The sequence below is a fragment of the Coregonus clupeaformis genome, chromosome 33, assembly GCF_020615455.1.
Source record: "Coregonus clupeaformis isolate EN_2021a chromosome 33, ASM2061545v1, whole genome shotgun sequence".
In the NCBI taxonomy this organism is placed as follows: domain Eukaryota; kingdom Metazoa; phylum Chordata; class Actinopteri; order Salmoniformes; family Salmonidae; genus Coregonus; species Coregonus clupeaformis.
Genome location: NC_059224.1, coordinates 41405540 through 41431125, shown reverse-complemented (window position 1 = coordinate 41431125; position 25586 = coordinate 41405540). Strand labels below are relative to the sequence as shown.

Sequence of the window (25586 nt, the reverse complement as noted above, 5' to 3'; positions counted from 1 at the left end):
TAATGATTTTCCAGAGAAGATCCAGATCTCAGGGAAGTAGACCAAAGTTCTCAATTGGTACAAAATATATAGAGTACTGCACAAATACATTTAAAAATAAGCTCAACTGGACACCTTAATGATGCAGTGAATGAACTGAGAGAGAAAGCACGCAGGGCATTCTACGCCTTTAAAAAACCAATTCAAATTGAAATACCTATTAAACGTTGGCTAAAACTAATTGAATGTGTCATTGAACCAATTGCACTTTATGGCAGCGAGGTGTGGGGTCCACTTGCAAAACAAGAGTTCACCAAACGGGACAAACACCTCATTGAAACCCTGCATGCAGAGTTCTGTAAGATTCTCCAATGTCCAATGAAGTCCAATGAACATGAACATGGTCCATTAAGGAGTGTCTTTTTTTATTCATTTTTTCTCCTTGTTTGGTCCACATTTAATGAAAGTGGTTGTTATAGTATATTTAAAGTGAATGGTAGCTAGCTGATGTACTGAGTGTGTGGTTGATGATGGTACTTCAACCACAGGCCTTTGTTCCAGCCCAGCACTAGCAAACTCGCCTGATGCCTGCACACCCTGTGGGTTGAAGAACATTGGTTTGGTTCTATTGCAGTTCTCAATGGTTCTCAATGGTTTGGTCACTGGGTTGCCTGTTGCCCTGGGGTTGACTGTTGATGACAGTAGTTGGAGGGGACAGAGGCCTTCACTCCTCTTGAGATGAATGATGTCCAACGCTTTTCTAAAAGCACAAAGAAAGAAAATGATAAAGGAGGGTGGGAGAAGGACGGGTGGAAAAGAGGAGATGGAGGAGAGAGAGAGAAAAGAGAGGCTAAAGAGATGGGCAAGAGAGGAAGGGATGGGAGAGAAACACAGGGGAGGGAGAGAAGTGAAGTGGAAAGAAGGAATGGGGGTACACTCTTAGAAAAAAAGAGTGTAGAGTGGGGAAGAGAGACAGAGGGTAGAGAGAGAAAAATAGAGTGTGGGTGAGAGAAAGAGAGTGGAAAATGGGGGGGGGGAGAGAGAGAGAAGGAGTTACACACTGACAAACAGGTGCAGCAGGGAACCAATACTGTGAGCAATAAAAGGCTTATTAAAAATACATTTTGAAATCCTTACACAGACCTTGTCTGCATCCCAAATTGCACCTTATTCCCTATTTAGTACACTACTCTTGACCAGAGGGCCCTGGTCAAAAGTAGTGCACTAAATAGGGAATAAGGTGGCATTTGGGATGCAGCCCTGTTTTTTCATTGGCTTTCAAACTGAATTGGATTCAATGCCTCCCTCCCCCTACCCGCATGTTCACAGTCAGGCCGAAAGCGAGAAGCGTTACTATTCAAATTTAAAAAACGTAGATCAAATTACTCACAAGAGCGGAGGCACAACACAACCTCTTTCATGATTGTAAGTGAATTTCAATTTTGATTCCATTCAATTATAAATAGATTATGTCAAACAAAGTAGAGGTGGTGATTTGGTCATTCAGCCTGTTGCCCTGTGAACTCACCCGAGAGGAGGCAGGGACTATTTGCTCTCGGTGCTGAAGTCGTTGTCATAGAAACAGGAGAAGGCTGGAGATTGAGGTACACTCGTCTAGTATAGGGTGGACATAGAGATAAGAAAGGTGTAAGAACAATAATACAGTATCTGGAGAGCAGCAGGTTGCAATATGCAATATTTTTTTGTTACTACAGTCAACAACAAAAAAAGGTGCTAGTTATTACCAAAAAACGGTTCTTCATTTTCTCCCTGCAGGGGAACCCTTTTTTGGGCTGTGGAGAACCTTTTTATATCGGTTCTTTGACTAATCATTAAACTGAGGGTTCTACATTGCACTAGAGGGTTCTTCATTACACTGTTAAAAACTTCCTGGCTACTGATTGCAGTGAAAATATGGTAAGTATACAAAAAGTAACTTCATTTTTGGAGCTGGATTGAGGTATTATTGCTGTAAGGGACAGTATACTGCTGTATTCTGATTACTTGGGAGTGAACCTCACTTGGGATTTTAACTCACAACCTCTCGGTTGCCAGCGACCTGAATTTCCTGCAACGCCAGAGAATGAGTTTGACACGTGCTGTAGGGGAACCCTTTTGAGTTCCATTTAGAACCCTCATGAACAACCCTCTGGTTCCAGGTAGAACCAATGACAGGTTCTACAGTTATACCTATAGGATACTTCAGATGCGCTTATGGTACACACTGTTAGGTACTCACATGGTACTGCTCAGTACCTTTACGGGTACATGTGCGCAAAAATTGATTTTTTAAACCTCCCGCTTTGGGATGGATGTGTCAATGTGTAGTACATACAAGCATAATCTATGAGCAGAATTACTGTTTTATCTCAATTAGCCACTAAATCCGTAGTTTGAAAGCGACTGTTCTACTGGAAGCTGTGCTGCGCCATTTTCCCTACATTTTCCCCCATGTGGGCCAGCCCCGTAGCAATTCGAGTTCTAGCCAATGAGCTTCAGCCCCTGACAATTTGAGTGACAGCTAGCAAGATGCACACACAGCAGAGCGAGAGAGAGAGCAATGATTTGGTGCACATATCTGCACATACACTGAGTGTACAAAACATTAAGAACACCTGCTCTTTCCATGAGATAGACTGACCAGGTGAATCCAGGTGAAAGCTATGATCCCTTATTGATGTCCCTTGTTAAATCCACTTCAATCAGTGTAGATGAAGGTGATGAGATATGTGGAAGAAGGATTTTTAAACCTTGAGACAATTGAGACATGGATTGTGTGTGTGCCATTCAGAGGGTGAATGGGAAAGACAAAATATTTAAGTGCCTTTGAACGAAGCATGGTAGTAGGTGCCAGGCGCACCGGTTTGTGTCAAGAACTGCAACGTTGCTGGGTTTTTCAAGCTCAATAGTTTCCCGTGTATATCAAGAATAGTCCACCACCCAAAGGACATCCAGCCAACTTGACACAACTGTGGGAAGCATTGGAGTCAGCATCCCTGTGGAACGCTTTCGACACCTTGTATAGTCCATGCCCCGACAAACTGAGGCTGTTCTGGGGGCAGGGGGAGGCGTTTGTAGTATGTGAAGATTATGTCTTTGTTAAATGTTTTTCATGAAGAAATGGAATGTTGTTTATGATAGTATATGTTTTAGGTGTAATGCCACATACCACAGACAGGAGGTGTGTTGTAGACTGGGGAGACTAGTGATTGGCCAGAAGAGGGAGCCCATCATTTTCCATTGTTTATAAATAGGGGTTAAACGAAGAAGAAAGTTGGAACGGCCATGACAATCTAGGACGTCGTTCTCCAGACACACCGCGGGTCTGAAATTTATGCTGTAACCTCGTGATTTTAATAAAAGCCTCTAACACGATGCAGCTTGAACGGACTCTTTGTTGACAGCAATAATGGCCACCATTCTCCCGATACGACATAATGGCGCCCAACATGGGGCTGGTTTGCACCTCTTCTTTGTTTCGTAGCCGCCAAGCTAACTCGCTTTGAAGCATGGCCAGATAAGGTGAGTTTTCCTTACCGCTTTGGAGTTTGTTAGATTGGATACGACTTGTGTACACTGGAGAGATGTACCATTGCGACCTTGCCTCGGGTGGTGTTATTGCTGATGACTAGAGTCTGCTAAAATTATATTCCATTGGAAACGGCAGATAATTGGAATGTAGAGCATAAAACGGTAGGAATTAAGTATTGAATTTGTACAATTAAGGCAGATATGCGCATCATTAGGGCACTGGACCGCTTTAAGACCCCCAGGGGGGGCCATTTAGAAAATGACAGGCCGACAAATCCGTTTGCACGATAGAATGTGCAGTCGGTGAGTTTGAAAGGACTCGGTTTTATGGGATTTATCTGATTGTGATTATGATTCGACACTCGTCCGACGGGGGGTTTGATTGGGTTTAATTTCTCGGTGTAATGGTCATTTTAGCCACGGTAACAAAAACGGTAGGAGAAATATGTTTAAAAATAAATAGGACAGTGCAGGATATTTATTGGTGTGTGGTAGGCCGCAGTTAGCTAAAGGCTAGGGCTAATGCTAATGATAATGCTAAAGGCTAATTGTGTGGCGTGGTACATGCTAACGGATATCCTTAGAGACCCCATTGCGATGGATTAAAGTCTCTTAAATTTGTCTCTGTGTCTGTAAGTCAGGTTATATGTTTTGTGAGCGCTGTTAAATGTTGTTTGACTAGGAGGGGAAAAAGGGAGGTACAGCTGGACTGTTAAACTGTTAACTCTTTAGGTTTGGGGGAGAGAGAGAAAATCGCCCGTCCACGGTGAAATTGTATTGAGGAATGGGTATGCGCATGCGTTTAATTTTGCGACATTACAGTACCAAACGTGGGAGTTGAAGTTTATGGCACGAGATTGGGACACGTTTTGGTTTATGGCACTAGGACTACAACACGTTTTTGCTAATGGGTAATATTTCTGCTGCGTGCTGCGAGGGGGAGACAGAAATAGACAGACAGACAGAGAGATTTTAACACGAGTATTCTAGTTGTTACATCGGCGGGTTAAAGATGAAACTTGTTTTGTGACCTATTGAATTTATAACTTAGATATATGGTAACGGATTATAATAAAGTGAATTAAATTAAAGACGGATTAAATAAAATAAAAATGTTTTTGAGCGATCTATTTAGTTCTGAGTTTAGTCTTAGAGTGAATAATGTAGAACGAACGAATATTGAATGGTTGGAAATACTCAGTGATTGCATTAACTGCTGAAATCTTGTCTGTTTCTATGTTTTTTTGAAATATGAGAGGAACATGGAACGAGGCGAGAGAGAGAAGGGGCTGACGTGTGCGTGACGTGACAAGGTGTGACGCAGGCAGAGGATCAGATATCAGGCTAGGTTACAAAATCTTCCAATTCAAAATATGTGGTATGACAATTTCACATAGGCTTGGCAAATACTGATTTGAATAAAAATTGCATTTTGGAGGCTATGTGCATCACTGGGGTTTGATTGGAGTTGTGTTGGGAATCAAAGACTGACATTATTCTGTAAAATTAAGATAATTAGGTGCTTATAGAGCAAGGGCCTATAGAGCAAGGGGTTATGGGAATTGTAGTCTTCTAGGGTTAGAGGCTTTGATTTTGGGATTGCTTTGAAGTTGACTAACTTACTTTCCTGATGGATTGTGGTAAGATAGACACTAATTGATAAATTGGTGATATAGAAATAAAGAATTGATTTTAATTATTCATAATTTTTAATTGATTTTTAATTTTAATTAGAAATGGTTTGATGGGTTTTTATAAAAAAGAATTAGAGGTGGGGAAGCCATAGGCTACATAGGCTATATAGTCTAAAATAAGATAGTTCACAATAAAGGAATATAAAAGGATTGATATAGGGGATAAAATGGTAATCCTTTAACTAAAGTATTGCGAGGTCATCCGGCAAGTGAAACAAAAGTTGCCCTTCACTCTCAAACAAAAACTGATAAAAGATTCCAGCGATAAGATAAACAAAGCTATAGAGATAAGGCTAAAAAATAGAGCTTAGGGATGTTTATTTCTCAGTTTCCAGTGATCATCCAGGAGGGTGATTATTGCATCAGAGATGAAGACAAATAATAGAGAGACGACAAGCAGAAACGACGATAAAGGTGAATCCAAAACTCCAAGATCCAGAAGAAAATGAGATGTCTGGAAGAAAAGAGGGAGGTTAAGGAGGATGGAACTTGAAGGAGATGAGGATGATGAAGATGAGTGATTGAAAAGAGGTCACTCTGTGATCAGAAGGAAGTTGGCAAGAGAGGAAAGAAGAAGGATACACGAGATTTGATCTCTGATGAAAGCAAAAATGAAGAAAGCGATGAAGATTTGGAGATTAAAGGTGCTTTATGTTCAAGAGGATTTTATCCTACAATGACAAGAGCAAAGAAGAAATGGAGATATAGACCGATGCTTATCATGCCTGGATAAAGCGAATAATTTAGAAGAAGTAACACGACTGGATGAAGATCTCAAGAATTGAAGGAGAAGAATACAGTGAGGCCAAGATGCTGAAGGTCACTAGTATAACCGCGATTGATAATAGACAGTACTGTGCAGCCGTCTTCATCGACCTGGCCAAGGCTTTCGACTCTGTCAACCACCGCATTGTTATTGGCAGACTAAATAGCCTTGGTTTCTCAAATGACTGCCTCGCCTGGTTCACCAACTACTTCTCAGATAGAGTTCAGTGTGTCAAATCGGAGGGCCTGTTGTCTGGACCTATGGCAGTCTCTATGGGGGTGCCACAGGGTTCAATTCTTGGGCCGACACTTTTCTCCGTGTATATCAATGATGTCGCTCTTGCTGCTGGTGACTCTCAGATCCACCTCTACGCAGACGACACCATTTTGTATACATCTGGCCCTTCATTGGACACTGTGTTAACAAACCTCCAAACGAGCTTCAATGCCATACAACAATCCTTCAGTAGCCTTCAACTGCTCTTAAACACTAGTAAAACTAAATGCATGCTTTTCAATCGAACGCTGCTAGCACCCGCCCACCCGACTAGAATCACCACTCTCGACGGGTCGGACCTAGAGTATGTGGACAACTACAAATATCTAGGTGTCTGGTTAGACTGTAAACTCAACTTCCAGACTCACATAAAGAATCTCCAATCCAAAGTTAAATCTAGAATCGGCTTCCTATTTCGCAACAAAGCCTCCTTCACTCATGCTGCCAAAAATGCCCTCGTAAAACTGACTATCCTACCGATCCTTGACTTCGGCGATGTCATTTACAAAATAGCCTCCAACACTCTACTCAGCAAATTGGATGTAGTCTATCACAGTGCCATCCGTTTTGTCTCCAAAGCCCCATACACTACCCACCACTGTGACCTGTACGCTCTTGTTGGCTGGTCCTCACTACATGTCCGTCGTCAAACCCACTGGCTCCAGGCCATCTATAAATCACTGCTAGGCAAATCCCCGCCTTATCTTAGCTCATTGGTCACCATAGCAGCACCCACCCGTAGTCTGCGCTCCAGCAGGTATATCTCACTGGTCATTCCCAAAGCCAACACCTCCTTTGGCCGCCATTCCTTCCAGTTCTCTGCTGCCAATGACTGGAACGAATTGCAAAAATCTCTGAAGCTGGAGACTCTTATCTCCCTCAATAACTTTAAGCATCAGTTGTCAGAGCACCTTACCGATCACTGCACCTGTACACAGCCCATCTGAAATTAGCCCACCCAACTACCTCATCCCTATATTGTTATTTATTTTGCTCTTTTGCACCCCAGTATCTCTATTTGCACATAATCTCTTGCACATCTAGCATTCCAGTGTTAATACTATTGTAATTATTCTGCACTATAGCCTATTTATTGCCTTACCTCCATAACTTGCTACATTTGCACACACTGTATATATATTTTCTGTTGTATTTCTGACTTTATGTTTTTTTACCCCATATGTAACTCTGTGTTGTTTTTATTGCACTACTTTGCTTTATCTTGGCCAGGTCGCAGTTGTAAATGAGAACCTGTTCTCAACTGGCTTACCTGGTTAAATAAAGGTGAAATAAAAAAATAAAAAAAAATAAAAAATAAGAAGATGATGGAAGATGATATCAGAGTGAACCAAATCAACAATCACTGTTACAGCTTCAACTGAACAATATCAAATGCAATTGTACCAGCCAAGGGGGGTACCAGGTTATCCATATCCACTGTCAGTTTCTGGACAGACACAGAATTGGAGAGGAAACAACAGAGGAAGATAAAGGAGCAAGTGAAGATCACCTGTTCTTCAGGTGAACCCTAAAGATTCTAGAGTGCCTAGAAGATCCGGAAGGGGGTGGCAGCTGAGAGCATCGATTAGAGAAGAAGACAAAATATCCAACAATTGAAGTAAAAACAACCGACCATTAGAAGTGATGGTGAATAGTGGAAAAACTTATCTGTGTTCAGCCTAAAGAGGTTAAACATCTCACTATGTAAAATAAACTAATTAGGATAGGATAGGGATTTGAGGTAGTAAAACAGTTAATTACTCTTAGGGAACTAATGGATCTCTGCTATAGAACTCAAAGAGAAATCAAAATAGACATACTAATATTAGAAGATACTGTTATTGCAGTGTTGGGAAGAGATGCATTGTTTAAATTGAATTGTACAATAGGATGTACACTAGACGACTGTCTATTAGACAATCTGTCTGAAAAATAAAGTTAAAAGGGGAGACTGTTATTCGGGGTTACATTCTTACACTAAGAGATTTCAGGCTAGGCTAAAAAGGTGTTTAGTCATTTGCCAAGTCTGTGTGTAAAGAAGTCAAAAACAGGTGGGGAACTTTCCCAATCACATAATCAAAAGTCAGGGATTAGAGATAGGACTGAGATTTGGGGAAAAAGTGACACTAGTGGTGATAGATGGAAGTACAAGCGAATACAACCAATACAGCACCAATTTTAGGGAAAAAATACTTATTAGGGTTAGGATAGGGACGTTCCTCCCATATGGAGAGATAATTATGGAGGATAAGTATCGTTATCAGGACCAGGAGTAGAAGGAGGTATAGTTTGGAATAGGGTTAGGAGTGACTGTTCACTTATGTTGCGTAATGTTACAGAGAAAGATCAGGGAGAATATATGTGTACTTATCTAGTGCAAGCATTAGAAGTTGTTCCGGTTGAGAATTATTGGTTAAAGGGCTATGTAATTCGTAAAGTGATGCCTATAATGGAAGATTTGAAATCTGTTGAAGCTTCCGCAGTCACCGAAGGAGTTCAGGAAGAATATGTTACAATAGTCACTCCAACAGTGAATAATACACATAGGATATCGGTAGTGAAGGGTGTTAATTCATCAACTACGTTAATGGTAACTTTGGGAAGGGATTAATGATACGATGGCAGGAAGTATGACACCGACAACAACTTTTTTGAAATTAAAGGAGGCAGCAAGAGAGACTCAGGGGTTTAGGTTACGACGAATAGGGTTAAAATAGGAGAGCAGATAGTAATAGAAACAATATAGATTCATCTGAAATAGTGAAGGATACTATCATGGAGGACAGGATGAGGTCTTTGATTTTAATGACAGACAAGGAGAGGTATCTGATCAGTACAGCTCGTAAGGGAAGAGAGAAACTAAAGGGAGTGGTTTGATTCTTCTGTTGTGAAAATTAGAGATAGATGGCAGGTAGGAATCTTTGGTTCCAGCAGCTCATTCTGTAAGATCAGTGAGGAATCTTGAGGGTCCATGTCTGGTGAGAATTCCACCAACAAACATTTTAGAGACGGTCGTTTGACCTCTATCAAGTATGTGTCAATCTTATGCTTTGTCATGATTGTGGTATCAGCAACAGTCAGTAACAGATAAAATAATGTCGTTGTCAAAACATTTGTTTAAGCCTAGGGTTAGGTGGTATTGGGTTAAGTGAATTAACGTGGGTGCATTTGTTAGATGGAAAGTAAAATCAGGTAACAAGCAAACCCTGAATCATTGGAGGTGAAACATTGAGGGCTAAAAATTGTTTTTGTTCTAATAAAACATATGAGGTAAGGGGTATGTTTATGGGAATATCAGATTGTGATGATTATAGGATTGTAACGATCCCGGCAGTCTGAGTCGGGTCCTGTCTGTGGACTAGTTTTTATGTTCGTGATCTCCAGTTTCCCGAGGGTTCTGGAACGCTCCGGGGAGCTCTCTTGATTTCCGCACCTGCATCCCATCAGCAATCTGCACACCTGGTCCTGATCATCACCTTCTTAGGCTCTGGCCTAACATCCATTCCCTGCCGGATCGTTAGCCATGAACAGTAGGTTTACCAGAGTATCAGTCTTAGAGCCTAGCGTTAGTTTTGTTGTTTTTGCACCTTGTTGGTTTGTTGCTTACTTACCCCCGTTTTGTTCCATCTGCAGTCACCCGTCCGGAACCTTCATCCCACCTCTGCCTGGTGGTCGGCGGCTGCCGACCCAGGATGGGATCAACCACTGCACCCCCAACAACTAATCAACGCCGCCCGCTCTGTTCCCTGGATTATTCAGCATCACTCTTGAATTTGTAAATAAACACTCACCTTCGTTTCAACTTACCTTGTCCTGGTCTGCTTCTGGGTTCTGGCTTAGCAACTCGTGACAGAACGATCCGGCCAGTAATGAACCCAGCGGACCTGGACTCTGTTCGCCATGCCATTACCCAGCAGGAGAAGATGTTGGGCCATCATAGCACGGTACTACAGGAGATCGCGTTGTCAGTTCGGAACCTTTCTACCGGTCTGACGGAGGTCCAGAACCAACGCAAGTGTCCGGTGGAGGATCCACTACCGGTTTCACCCATCTCGCCTGCCGCTTCTGAAGCTGTGTCCTTCCGTGAGCCCAAGGTTCCGACGCCGGATAAATATGAGGGGGAGCTGGGAAGATGCCGTTCCTTCCTTATGCAGTGTGGATTAGTGTTCGATCTACAGCCCTACTCTTATGCCACAGACAAGGCTAGGATAGCCTTTGTGATTGAGTTGCTGCGTGGTCGAGCGCTGGAGTGGGAACGACAGGATCCCTGCATGGCTTCATACCAGGGGTTCACGGCCGAGATGAGGAAGCTTTTCGACCATTCCGTCCGAGGGAGGGACGCAGCTAGGCGCCTGTTTTCGCTTCGCCAAGGAACTCGCAGCGTGGCCGACTTCGTGATCGAGTTCAAGACGTTGGCTGTGGAGAGTGGGTGGAATGAGGAGGCTCTGCAAGCGGCCTTTTACCAGGGTCTGTCGGAGCAGCTCAAGGATGAGTTGATCTCCTATCCGGAGCCTAGTGACCTGGACAGCTTGGTAGCCTTGTCTATTCGGGTGGATAATCGAGTCCGAGAGCGAAGGAGGGAGAAGCAATGGGTTCCGTCCAACCGATCAGCTTCTCAGGTTCCAGTCGGGTCGTCAAACTGCGCGGCTCGCTAAAGTTGGGAGGACTTTTAGCGAGCCAGTTTCGACCTCTCAATACCTCTGTCAGACCCCGTTTCCGGCTACCCTTATGAACAGGAATCAGAGCTTAGCGATTAACGCTTTATCGATTCAGGTGCCGATGGAAGCTTTCTAGATGCCGAGTTGGTGGAACAGCTGGGGCTTTCCAAGGAGCAATTGCCGGAAGCCATTGAAGCTACCACTCTGGACGGCAGTAGTCTGGCACGTATCACGATGAGGACTGAACCGGTTAAGATGCGGTTGTCGGGGAATCATTCTGAGATGATTTCATTCTTCATTCTGCCGTCTTCCCATGTTCCTCTGGTCCTTGGATACCCCTGGCTGAAGGAACACAATCCCACGTTCGATTGGGTGACGGGCAAGGTAACGAGTTGGAGCCTTGATTGTCATGCTAACTGTCTCAAGACTGCCTGCCCCCATTCGGTTCCCAGTCAGGTGATTGAGGCTAAACCCCCAGATTTGTCCCTGGTTCCCGAGACATATCACGATTTGGGGAAGTTTTCAGTAAGCAGAAGGCTCTGTCACTCCCCTCCCCACCGACCATATGATTGTGCCATCAACCTGTTCCCTGGAGCTGTCTACCCCAAGGGAAGGTTATACAGTATCTCCCGACCTGAACGTGAGGCTTTGGAGACCTACATCAAGGAGTCCCTAGCTGCTGGTCTCGTTCGTCCCTCGTCATCACCCCTGGGGGCAGGATTCTTCTTTGTGGGTAAGAAGGATGGCTCTCTTCGACCGTGTATTGATTATCGGGGGTTGAATGACATCACGGTCAAGAACAAGTATCCCCTGCCCTTGATGAGTTCTGCCTTCGACTCCTTACAGGGTGCTACGGTGTTCACCAAGCTAGACCTACGCAATGCGTATCACATGGTCCGGATCAGAGAGGGGGACGAGTGGTTGACGGGTTTCAATACACCGATGGGTCACTTCGAGTATCAGGTGATGCCGTTTGGACTGACCAATGCTCCAGCGGTATTCCAGAGTATGGTGAACGACGTCCTGAGAGATATGATCGGTCTCTTTGTGTTTGTTTACCTGGATGACATTCTGATCTTCTCGAAGGAACCTTCCGACCACGTCCAGCATGTCCGGCAGGTTCTGCAGCGATTGTTGGAGAATCGCCTGTTCGTGAAGGCCGAGAAGTGCGAGTTTCACGCCCACACGACATCCTTTCTCGGTTACATCATCTCCAGGGGAGAGATTAGGATGGACCAGGAGAAGGTTAGAGCGGTTCTGGAATGGGCCCAGCCCGGTACGAGATTGCAGCTCCAGAGATTTTGGGGGTTTGCGAATTTCTACCGCAGATTCATCCGGGATTACAGCCGTGTGGCCGCTCCGTTAACTGCCTTGACTTCCAGTATCAAGACCTTCAAGTGGAATCCGGAGGCGGATCGAGCGTTTCTGGATTTGAAGAGGCGATTCACCAACGCACCGATTCTCTCTCAACCGGACACGGCCCGTCAGTTCTCGTTGAAGTGGACGCGTCTGATGTGGGAGTTGGCGCCATCCTGTCGCAGCGATGCTCCACGGACAGTAAACTCCATCCCTGCGCCTACTACTCTCGTCGCCTTTCGCCTGCGGAGAGGAATTACGATGTGGGTAACCGGGAGCTTCTCGCGGTGAAACTTGCCTTGGAGGAGTGGCGCCACTGGTTGGAGGCGGAGCAACCGTTTATTGTCTGGACTGACCACAAGAATCTTGCTTACGTGCAATCGGCTAAACGTCTCAACTCCCGTCAGGCCAGGTGGGCGTTGTTTTTCGGACGATTCAAGTTTTCCCTGACGTTCCGACCTGGATCTAAGAACGGCAAGGCGGACGCCTTGTCCCGGATGTTCTCCAAGACGGAGGAGAGTGGGTCCAAGACCGAGACAATTCTCCCCGGAACTGCGTCGTGGGAGCAGTTATGTGGAAGATTGAGGAGGAGGTGCTGGCGGCCCTTCGGACTCAGCCCGGTCCCGGTAACGGTCCACCCGGTCGGTTGTTTGTGCCTGAGTCGGTTCGTCCTGCGGTCCTCAAATGGTCCCACGCCAGCAAGATGGCTTGTCACCCTGGCGTGGCTCGGACAATGGCGTTTCTTCGCAGACGTTTTTGGTGGCCTGCCATGGCCGAGGATACTCGGGGTTATGTTGCTGCCTGTCCAGTGTGTGCGCAGAATAAGAGTACCAATCGGCCCAGCTCTGGACTACTTCACCCCCTTCCTATTCCCCGGCGACCATGGTCGCATCTGGCCCTGGACTTTGTCACTGGGTTGCCCGCTTCTGAGGGGAACACGGTCGTTCTGACTATCGTGGACAGATTCAGCAAGTTCGCCCACTTTGTGCCAATTGCCAAGCTTCCCTCTGCCTCGGAGACGTCCGAGATCCTGGTTAGGGAGGTTTTCAGGGTCCACGGGTTGCCCAGTGATATCGTTTCCGACCGTGGCCCTCAGTTTACCTCTGCTGTCTGGAAGTCCTTCTGTTTGGCCATTGGAGCTACAGTCAGTCTCACATCTGGTTTTCACCCCCAATCTAATGGTCAGGCGGAGAGAGCCAACCAGAAGATGGAATCCACGCTACGCTGCCTGGCCTCTTCCAACCCCACCTCCTGGGTCTCTCAGTTGCCTTGGGTTGAGTATGCCCACAATACTCTCCCTACATCTGCCACTGGGATGTCTCCCTTCCAGTGCCTGTATGGCTACCAACCTCCCTTGTTCCCTTCTCAGGAGAAGGAGCTCTCAGTGCCTTCTGTTCAGGTCCATATTCGTCGTTGCCACCGGACCTGGCATCGGGCCAGAAAAGCACTCCTTAGAGTTTCGGACCGGTATCAGCTCCAGGCGAATCGTCGCCGGATCCCCGCTCCCACCTACACCATCGGAGATAGGGTCTGGTTGGCCACACGGGATCTTCCTTTACGGACTGAGTCTAGGAAGTTGTTACCGAAGTTCATTGGTCCGTTTGTGGTGGAGAAGGTGATCAATCCGGTGGCAGTTCGACTCAAACTCCCGAGGACGCTCAGAGTCCATCCCACCTTTCATGTCTCCTGCCTCAAGCCTGTTTTCCTCAGTCCTCTGTTGCCTCCTCCGCCTCCTCCTCCTCCTCCTCGGATGATCGGAGGTGGTCCTGCCTACACGGTGCGTCGCATCATGGATTCCAGACGGCGGGGCCGGGGTTTCCAGTATCTCGTGGACTGGGAGGGGTATGGTCCTGAAGAGAGGAGTTGGATTCCGCGGCGACAGGTCCTAGATGCTGACCTCATCAGTGACTTCTACCGCCTCCATCCTGGCGCTCCGGGGAGTCCGCCCGGTGGCGTTCGTCGGAGGGGGGTACTGTAACGATCCCGGCAGTCTGAGTCGGGTCCTGTCTGTGGACTAGTTTTTATGTTCGTGATCTCCAGTTTCCCGAGGGTTCTGGAACGCTCCGGGGAGCTCTCTTGATTTCCGCACCTGCATCCCATCAGCAATCTGCACACCTGGTCCTGATCATCACCCTTCTTAGGCTCTGGCCTAACATCCATTCCCTGCCGGATCGTTAGCCATGAACAGTAGGTTTACCAGAGTATCAGTCTTAGAGCCTAGCGTTAGTTTTGTTGTTTTTGCACCTTGTTGGTTTGTTGCTTACTTACCCCCGTTTTGTTCCATCTGCAGTCACCCGTCCGGAACCTTCATCCCACCTCTGCCTGGTGGTCGGCGGCTGCCGACCCAGGATGGGATCAACCACTGCACCCCCAACAACTAATCAACGCCGCCCGCTCTGTTCCCTGGATTATTCAGCATCACTCTTGAATTTGTAAATAAACACTCACCTTCGTTTCAACTTACCTTGTCCTGGTCTGCTTCTGGGTTCTGGCTTAGCAACTCGTGACAAGGATGACTTTGGATAAGCATGAACATAAGGTTAGAGATGACAAATATAATGTAATTTTTATGTACCAGTTAGTAGGAACAGCAGGACTTTGATGGTTAAAAGATTAGCTTTTGACTGACAATGTAACTATGGGGAATTTTAGAGATATTTAGAGGGTTTGTGGTGATAAAGCGTATATATTCTTACCCTATGGATGGACAGGATTTTGTTACATGTCAATGTTGAAGCTTCCATATGAGGTTTCTACCATTATAAGAGGGGTAGCACCGAACACAGAAATCTGAAGCTATATTTGAAATTGGATGAAAGAGACATGTCATAGTCTTCAAGCCTATCATTGAAGAAATCTTGGTTGCAAGATCAGTTGGGCCAGTAGGGGCAGTGATGGGTTACATTTTAATGGCAGCTTTGATGGCACTGTGTGTGATGTTTCTAATATGTTACTAACCTTTGAGAAAGCTATGATATTGAGATAGGTTGGAGAGTGATGCCTGGAGACAACACTCAGATGCCGGTGTTGACTGCTCCTGATCTGGATAAAGATGGACAAGTGGAACTGATGGATAAATATAATTTTTGATTATTTGATGATTTTTCAATTTTTTTTTCTCCAATATTAGTGTGATTTGTAGTATGATTTATGAATCAAAGGGGGGAATGGGTTAATGTGATTCATGCATCATTTATATATCATTTTTATATTCTTAGTGGATATTGATGTTTAATTTGAAAGGGTTGTTTTGCAAAAGATACTGTTTGGTCGTTTATTTTCTTTTCTTCCAGAAGCATTTGGGGGAACATGTGACTCAAACAAGGACAATGAAGGGACAATATGACTGGAGGAGATGAAACAAGGAGGGTGTGGCCGATTCCATCATCAACAAGTCCATTGGAAGAGGAGACTACAGGGAGATGAAGTGTAGTGGACTACATTCCAGTGTCTGCAATGAAATATAGACATGTGTAATACATAATTTGTGTCATATTCTTATGTATTAATTTTTGTAGAATGATATTTGATGTAATTGAATACATGTGAGGATCTTAGATGTTTTTGTTTATTTCGGTGATGCTTAGGGACAGGAATTTAGGCAGGGAGAGTTCCACTGTACGGTCCAATGGGTTGACCAGCCTTACAGTGGATATTTATTGGATAGGATTTTGTTTGCAGGGGCTTACATGTGTATTTAATTGCATCATAGTTTCAAATGCATTTACATGGGTTATGAGTTTATCTGGAGTACCGGAGGTGGTTGCCTGGGGCAGAGGGACCGTGAGAGAATTTTACTGTCTTGATTGATGGATGGAAGGTTGCCGGACAGTTTTTTCGCTCTTACACTCTATAAAGATTTATTCATAATTCATAGTAATGTATTCACACTTCATAAACAGTTATTCATATTTCATAGAAAGGTATTTACACTCTAGAGGAGAATGTTTTTGGTTTAAGGTTAAAGATACTCAATAAGATAAATTGTTACTAGTCATAATCCTATTCTGTTTGGTTTCGAGACGTTTAGTTCGTCTCGAAGGGGGGAAATGTAGTATATGAAGATTATGTCTTTGTTAAATGTTTTTCATGAAGAAATGGAATGTTGTTTATGTTAGTATCAAGAGGGAATGTTTTAGGTGTAATGCCACATACCACAGACAGGAGGTGTGTTGTAGACTGGGGAGACTGGTGATTGGCCAGAAGAGGGAGCCCATCATTTTCCATTGTTTATAAATAGGGGTTAAACGAAGAAGAAAGTTGGAACGGCCATGACAATCTAGGACGTCGTTCTCCAGACACACCGCGGGTCTGTAATTTATGCTGTAACCTCGTGATTTTAATAAAAGCCTCTAACACGATGCAGCTTGAACGGACTCTTTGTTGACAGCAATAATGGCCACCATTCTCCCGATACGACACGTTCTTGATGTTTTGTACACTCAGTGTATGTGTATTTTTCGGGGACCACTTCGTGAGCGCTACTTTCAGAACTATTGGCTAAAAAGTATACAAAAGTACCTGAGAATCTCTTTAACAGTGCTGCTCTTTATTGTCACATGCTCTTACAAAGATTGCAGAACTGACAGTGTTAAAAGAGGTTCTCCACCTTTGACAACATAACCATCAACCACTTAACACTACAACTGCTGAGCCTCAAGAGACCCCCCTTCAATCTGACTGCAACATTCTAACAGTGTAATTAATACATTTCATGTATGCTATCGCAAAAATAATAATTGGGTTGTGTTTATGAAGGTCTTAGGTAACATTAGAATACAAAAAAATATGTATTTCAAATAACACAATAGCATTTTCATTAGTTGATTTTACTGTAGGCTAGACAGTGCCTTCAGAAAGTATTCATAACCCTTGACTTATTCAAAAAATGTGTTACAGCTTGCATTCAAAATTGATTCAATATATGTTTTTTCTCACCCATCTATACACAATACCAAATAATGACAAAGTAAAAACATATTAGCAAATTTATTGAAAATGAAATACAGAAATATCTCATTTACATAAGTATTCACACCCCTGAGTCAATACTTTGTAGAAGCCCCTTTGGCAGAGATTACAGCTGTGTGTCTTTCTGGGGATGTCTCTAAGAGCTTTCCACACCTGGATTGTACAAAATTTGACCATTATTCAAGCTCTGTCAAATTGGTTGTTGATCATTGCTAGACAACCATTTTCAGATCTTGCCATAGATTTTCAAGAAGATTTAAGTCAAAACTGTAACTCGGCCACTCAGGAACATTCACTGTCTTCTTGGTAAGCAACTCCAGTGTAGATTTGGCCTTGTGTTTTAGCTTGTCCTGCTGAAAGGGGAATTCATCTCCTAGTGTCTGGTGGAAAGCAGACTGAACCAGGTTTCCTCTAGGGTTTTGCCTGAGCTCCATTCCGTTTATTTTATTAATCCTGAAATACTCCCCAGTCCATAACGATTACAAGCATACCACCACTATAGTTGGAAATATGGAGAGTGGTACTCATGAATGTGTTGTATTGGATTTGCTCCAAATAAAACACTTTGTATTCAGGACAAAAAGTTAATTGCTTTGCCACATTTTTTGCAGTAATACTTTAGTGCCTTGTTCCAAACAGGATGAATGTTTTGGAATATTTATATTCTGTACAGGCTTCCTTCTTTTCACTCTGTCAATTAGGTTAGTATTGTGGATTAACTACAATGTTGTTGATCCGTCCTCAGTTTCTCCTCACAGCCATTAAACTTTGTAACTGTTTTAAAGTCACCATTGGCCTCATGGTGAAATCCCTGAGCAGTTCCCTTCCTCTCCAGCAACTGAGTTAGGAAGGACGCCTGTATCTTTGTAGTGACTGGGTGTATTGATAGACAATCCAAATTAATTAATAACTTCACCATGCTCAAAGGGATACATGTCTGCTTTTTTATTTTTACCCATCTACCAATAGGTGCCCTTCTTTGTGAGGCATTGGAAAACCTCCCTGGTCTTTGTGGTTAAATCTGTGTTTGAATCTGTGTTTGATATCTGTATGTGTGGGGTACAGAGATGAGGTAGTCATTAAAAAAATCATGTTAAACACTATTATTGCACACAGAGTGAGTCCATGCAACTTATTATGTGACTTGTTAAGCACATTTTTACTCCTGAACTTATTTAGACTTGCCATAACAAAGGGGTTGAATACTTATTCACTCAAGAAATTTCAGCTTTTCATTTTGTATTAATTTGTAGAAATTATGAAAAACATAATTCCACTTTGACAAATCTTAATCTTTTATAAATTCAGGCTGTAACACAACACAATGTGGAAAAAGTCAAGGGGTGTGAATATTTTCTGAAGGCACTGTATGTAAAAACACAAAATCACAAAAATAAATGTTGAATAAATGTTATTTGTGGAGTTCCTTTGATACAACTATGGAACAGAATGCATATGTGTTGTAACGCGGTAACAGCTTTTGTTATTACGACAAAATAAAAAAAATACCCCAACCACCAAGATGCACGGTCAGCAAGACGTGCGGTCAAATGATTAAAACATCAGTAGCCTAAACATCATTATAAGTGCCAAGTGTGCTTGATAAATAGTGAAAATCAGCACAAAAACAATAATGGCATTATAATTAATATATTTAGTCAATTACCGAGTGGCACAGCGGTCTAAGGCAATGCATCTCAGTGCTTGAGGTGTCACTACAGACCCCCTGGTTTGATTCCAGGCTGTATCACAACCGGCCGTGATTGGGAGTCCCATAGGGCAGCGCACAATTGGCCCAGCGTCGTCCGGGTTTGGCCGGTGTAGGCCGTATTTGTAAATAAGAATTTGTTCTTAACTGACTTGCCTAGTTAAATAAAAAAAATAAAAAAATATTGTCCGCTTGTCTTCACGCAATGGCATCAGTTGGAGGCTTTCCATGTCACATAAATAATGAAAGCTGGTGAGTATGTTGCTGATGTTGTTTTTTGCTTGATATGTAGGATCTGCTCTCTCCGTGATTACATTTTGTGCTGATAATCGGCCCCGGCTTGTTCTACCCAAACAGTGCCGTCCCTTCCTCTCTCCTCTCTCACTGTTTCATTTGGTGGTGGGGTGGGAACCTGTCACGCCTACTCCCGCTCCCCCTCTCCAGTGCTCAACGTCGCCGGACTACTAACCACCGGCCCTGGCAACCATTAAAACCGCACACCTGCTCCCCATCATTACGCACACCTGCTTCCCATCATTACACACACCTAGACTTCACCTTCCCTTTATGCTCCAGCAGGGAAACTACTTCCCCTTCCCGTGCCTCAGCGGCCTTGGTCCCATCTGTCCATAAACTTCGTTACTGATCTCCCCCCGTCTGATGGTTTCACCACTGTTATGGTTGTTGTGGACAGGTTCTCCAAATCCTGCCATTGTATCCCTCTCTCTGGTCTCCCTACCGCTCTCCAGGTCGCTGAGACACTGTTCCAGCAGGTCTTCCGGCACTATGGCCTTCCGGAGGACTTTCGTCTCCGACCGTGGCCCCCAATTCACGTCGCGGGTATGGAGAGCCTTCATGGAGAAGCTGGGGGCCACGGATACCGGCCTCAGTCCAAACGGACAGGTGGAAAGAACCAACCAGGAGCTGGGGAGGTTCCTAAAAAGTCACTGCCAGGACCGACAGGGGGAGTGGGCCCAGTTCCTTCCCTGGGTAGAGTACGCCCAGAACTCACTCCATCCCTCGTACACCAGGCTGACTCTCTTCCAGTGCATCCTAGGTTATCAGGTGTAGAACGTCGCCCACGTGAGGCTCCAGTGCGCTGTCCGGCGTCAGAAGGATCTTGCAGACCGCCACCGCAGTGAGGCTCCCGTGTTCCATCCTGGTGATCACGCTTCCCCTCTCCAGCACTCGACGTCACCGGTCTACTAACCACCGGCCCTGGCAACCATTATTATGCACACCTGATTCCCATCATTACACACACCTGGACATCATCATCACCTTGATTACCTTCCCTTTATTTGCCCTCAGTAGCCTCAGTCATCAGGCAGTATTGGTTTGTTTTGATTCACGTTCTGTACGCTTCTCATGTTTTTTTAATCTGCATTTATCATTATTAAACTAACCTTCTGCACCTGCTTCCTGACTCCCGGCATATACGTGACAGCACCTGTTCAGTGCGCACCATTCTGGCTTTTTTGCGCTTAGGCCTCGGAGATGTAGGTTCAGGCTGAGGCTCAGAATCAGAAGAAGAATCATCAGAGATGTCATGATTCATTTCTTCCCCACCATCTGAGTTGTTTTCATTCAATTTTGTAGCAATGCTAAGGCAGCATGTTCATCCATTCGTCTTGGTATTCTTGCCATTGTAAATTACGCACACTTTCACTGTGTACTCCAAGTAGGCCAGAGTAGACTGATAAGACTGCTTGGATTTGGTGGACTGATATACGGTACATACCATTTTGAGATTATAAAGAGAATAGATCAATTCAATAGAATGGCCCGCCCTGTTCCTCATTCACAATTGGTGATTACATAATTATGCAATGTTCGCTTCCCCTCGCTCATCAACTCACCCATTCTCCCCCTTTCTCCCCCATCATACTTTACTTTATTTATTTAATCTGTTGTTATATGTGCAAAATTAGTTCCGGTAGAGTTTAGGTTCAGTTTCGAGGCAATAATCGGGGTGAGTATCAACTGGGCACGGCACTTTCAACTATCAGGAGAATGAGCGGAGCAGACCCTACTGTCAGGAGAAGGAGGGGCAACGGGGGAAAACCATTCAAAAAATGACATGCCCTCCTAAAACTAGTTATAACTCCAGTTCTGTTTGTGATACTAAGATTCTAATAAGACAGTGTGTTATATGGACTTATTTAGGAAAAGTCAAGGACGGAGGGGGTCATTACTTTAAAAATTTTAATTAATAAGCAGTCCAAATGACTGCTTTAGAGGTTCTATTGTTAAACTGGTACAACACTTCCACTGACGGTTGGCACAAATACACAACATTCAGTAACTTGTTGTTGTTTACCATACTTTCACTGCAACCAGTAGCCTGTAGTGTACTGTAAAATTACAGGAACTTTGTAACAGTGTATCATTTCATGGCAAAAAGGAAAACATGTTGGAGAAGTAAAGGAGAGGATGGTTCTTCACAACCAACACAGCAGCAAAGAACCCTCCCAGAACAATTTGGTGAAAATGGTTACACATATCACTCTCAACCCTGAAAAAGAACCCCTCAAGAACCACAACTGTCTTTCTGGATAAAAGCATCTTCGAACTGACTGTAAAAATGAACGCGTCACTTGCTTTCTACTTCAGGTGTTAATTGTTCAGTATTTTTTAGTGTAGTGGTGGTTGCTAGAGCAGACTATGATGGACAGGGTGCAAAGTAGTGGAGTGATATACTGTAGAGGGTTTCCAGAAGGAAGAGTATTGACAAAGGAAATGAAAAAGAGGGAAATATTATGACAAAAGCAACAGGAGATCCATCTACCTTGTTGGTGCGTGTGTTTGTATGCGAAGGGAGGGTCTGAGTGCAATGTGCAACACACAGACATGAATACACACATGCACACACACACCTCCCCCCACACACAATCCCAAGACACCTATATAGAATCACTGAGCAGTGAGAAGCACACCTTGGGACAGACAACTGACAGCAGTTTTCTTCCCTACACGTCCATATTCAGAACCCCGGTGCAACCTAGCAACTCTCGTTAAAAATATCCTCTGAGTAATTTCGGTCCACAGTGTCTTGGCTTTGTCAGCACAACAACACTGTTCAAACAGCTCACCCACATAGATAAAACTCAATCTCAATCCATTTGTCTCCTCAGTTGAAGTGTGTATGTGTGTGTGTGTGCATGTGCGTTTGCGTGTATGTCAAAGGAGGGGTCTTCTGAGCCCTTGTGAAATATTTGAATGTGTCTTCTGATTTTATTGACAACTGAATGTCTAGGGACCTATGCTTCATTGGGTTACTGTTTTGTATTTGTGTATTCATCTCTTGAGGGCTTTTCGCACTAAACCGAGGCGAGCCAAACCAAGCTTTACTGAGCTGGCCTGGTTACGCATCCAACATAGTTGCTGAAAAGCACAATGTTAGCATGTTAGTTTGAAAATGTTATTAGATTCTTTCTTGTCATTCAAATTGTGCTTGTAGCAAAATGTGCACATTTTGTATAGAGGAGACAAAATAATCCTCAAAACCATCGCCTGAGCATGCAACTGATCATGGAGAAGAGGCTTTTGGTCAAAATAAGATAAATATGTTATGTGGCATGTGTCATGTGTCATCTGTCTGTTAGTCAGAGATGGAATATGGGAGACATGTGGCCTTAGTGAAAATCTCTGGGTGAATCTTATTTTAACTGAATGCTCTTCGTTGTGACAGTGGAGTTCCCAAAGTTACATATTTTTCCCATTTCCACTCCTGTCTGTAGTTATGAATCTTTCTGGCAGCTTCATTAAATAGTACCCGCAAAACACCAGTCTCAACGTCAACAGTGAAGAAGCGACTTCGGGATGCTGACATTCTAGGCAGAGTTGCAAAGAAAAAGCTATATCTCAGACTGCCCATCTTAATCTTTTATTTTTGTTGGCCAGTCTGAGATATGGCTTTTTCTTTGCAACTCTTCCTAGAAGGTCAGCATCCCGGAGTCGCCTCTTCACTGTTGACGTTGAGACTGGTGTTTTGCGGGTACTATTTAATGAAGCTGCCAGTTGAGGACCTGTGAGGCGTCTGTTTCTCAAACTAGACACTCTAATGTATTTGTCCTCTTGCTCAGTTGTGCACCGGGGCCTCCCAGTCCTCTAGCGGGATTAAAGTATTATTGCTTCTTTAATCAGCACAACAGTTTTCAGCTGTGCTAACATAATTGCAAAAGGGTTTTCTAATGATCAATTAGCCTTTTAAAATGATAAACTTGGATTAGCAAACACAATGTGCCATTGGAACACAGGACTGCTGGTTGCTGATAATGGGCCTCTGTACGCCTATGTAGATATTCCATAAAAAATCAGCCATTTCCAGCTACAATAGCCATTTACAACATTAACAATGTCTACACTGTATTTCTGATCAATTTGATGTTATTTTAATGGACAAAAAAATTGCTTTTCTTTCGAAAACAAGGACAATTCTAAGTGACCCCAAACTTTTGAACGGAAGTGTAAATGTTTACCATGTCATGTCCCAGTTCTGCATTCATATGAGTAACAATGAGTAACTCATATGAATGAGTGACAGCCCCAGTACTCACCGTGCCAACCAAGGGGTAGAGAAAACCAGCACCCACATTGGCATGGATGTCCCTGATTGGCAAGGTAAAGCTGGTGGGCACCCCTTTCCTCTCTGGGTCATGGGACAGGGACAGGTGGGTCTTTGCCATGCAGATGGGCAGGTTGCCCAAGCCCTGAAGGAGAGATGGAGAGCAGAGACAATGTGGTTCATGGTTTAATTTAGCCTGGTTTCAGTTTATAAGCATCACATTGTGAAGCTTTCATTGGCGTACAATGGCCAGTCCAGTGAAGTCTTAGCTAGGAATTCACCATTTGTTGTAGATGGCATTCACACAGAATCACAACCTTTTTTGAATTACATTTTCGGATTGGTTGGATTGAGTGTTTGTCTGGTTCGAGATACTGACGAAGTTGCCCCTTACCACAGATCTAGGATAAGATTACCCCAGACCAAGAACCTAACCTTAACCATTAGGGTTTGCCTTAAAATATCTGCAAATTATTCCAACTCTGTTTAGCTGTCTAACACAAAGGTTGTCCTGTTGCATTGTTGTGTACTCACTTGTTTTGAGAACAGTGCCACCTTCTGTTGGGCCTGAGGAAGGAGCTCCACATCATCCGCTCCATACATTGACTTGGCTATTGCTCTGATTTTGTCCTCAATGGGCATCTGAAAAACAGATATATTTTCACAGTGAGTGGAGTCAACACATAGCTTGTAGCGTGACGACACTAACAAGACGCTGACTTTATTTGCAATGGGGTAACCAGCAATACTGAACAATTAACACCTGAAGTAGAAAGCAAGTGACGCATTAATTTTACAGTTTCAGTTTAGTCCGTTCGAAGATGCTTTTATCCAGAAAGACAGTTGTGGCTAATGCCAATGCTACGTTATTTTCAACAGGGTCGTCGTGTTCATCAGGGCATGCAACAGAAACTGTTTTGAAACATGTTGGAATAGATAACAAAAATTATCATTGGACAAGTCCAGGTAGTCCCTCCCTGTTTCAGTCTATTTCCCCCCATTTTATGCTTTAAGAATACAACCGAGGCAGGTATGTGGAGCTGAACCGAAGCAGAATGTTTGTATGTATTTTTTTAATATACAGTACCAGTCAAAAGTTTGGACACATCTACTCATTCCAGGGTTTTTCTTTATTTTTACTATACTATTTTTTTAAATAACACATATGGAATCATGTAGTAACCAAAAATGTGTTAAACAAATCAAAATATATTTTATATTTGAGATTCTTCAAATAGCCACCCTTTGGCATTCTCTCAACCAGCTTCACCTGGAATGCTTTTCCAACAGTCTTGAAGGAGTTCCCACATGTGCTGAGCACTTGTTGGCTGCTTTTCCTTCACTTTGCGGTCCGACTCATCCCAAACCATCTCAATTGGGTTGAGGTCGGGGTATTGTGGAGGCCAGGTCATCTGATGCAGCACTCCATCACTCTCCTTCTTGGTAAAATTGCCCTTACACAGCCTGGAGGTGTGTTGGGTCATTGTCCTGTTGAAAAACAAATGATAGTCCCACTAAGCCCAAACCAGATGGGATGGTGTATCGCTGCAGAATGCTGTGGTAGCCATGCTGGTTAAGTGTGCCTTGAATTCTAAATAAATCACACACAGTGTCACCAGAAAGCACCCCCACACCATAACACCTCCTCCTCCATGCTTTACGGTGGGAAATACACATGCGGAGTTCATTCATTCACCCACACCGCGTCTCACAAAGCCAGGGCAATAGGAACCAAAAATCTCCAATTTGGACTCCAGACCAAAGGACACATTTCCATCGGTCTAATGTCCATTGCTCGTGTTTCTTGGCCCAAGCAAGTCTCTTCTTGTTGTTGGTGTCCTTTAGTAGTGGTTTCTTTGCAGCAATTCGACCATGAAGGCCTAATTTACACAGTCTCCTCTGAACAGTTGATGTTGAGATGTGTATGTTACTTGAACTCTGTGAAGCATTTATTTGGGCTGCAATTTCTGAGGCTGGTAATGCTAATGAACTCATCCTCTGCAGTAGAGGTAACTCTGGGTCTTCCATTCCTGTGGCGGTCCTCATAAGAGCCAGTTTCATCATAGCGCTTCATGTTTTT

General features: G+C 43.9%; 1 protein-coding gene across 2 annotated transcripts in view; it reads right to left on the bottom strand.

Annotated features, from left to right (window-relative positions):
• Positions 1–215: 215 nt before the first annotated feature.
• LOC121549134 (C-1-tetrahydrofolate synthase, cytoplasmic) overlaps positions 216–25586 on the bottom strand; it is a 95796-nt gene continuing 70425 nt past the window's right edge. The window contains exons 25-28 of one of the 2 annotated variants that reach the window (XM_041860996.1): positions 24041–24148; positions 23499–23651; positions 1508–1593; positions 216–829 (exon numbers count right to left, since the gene is read on the bottom strand). In XM_041860996.1, the coding sequence (XP_041716930.1) occupies positions 1525–1593; positions 23499–23651; positions 24041–24148 (330 nt within the window). In that variant the 3' untranslated portion in view covers positions 216–829; positions 1508–1524. The remainder of the gene's footprint in view (positions 830–1507; positions 1594–23498; positions 23652–24040; positions 24149–25586) is intronic. The other variant, XM_041860995.1, reaches the window with a different exon arrangement.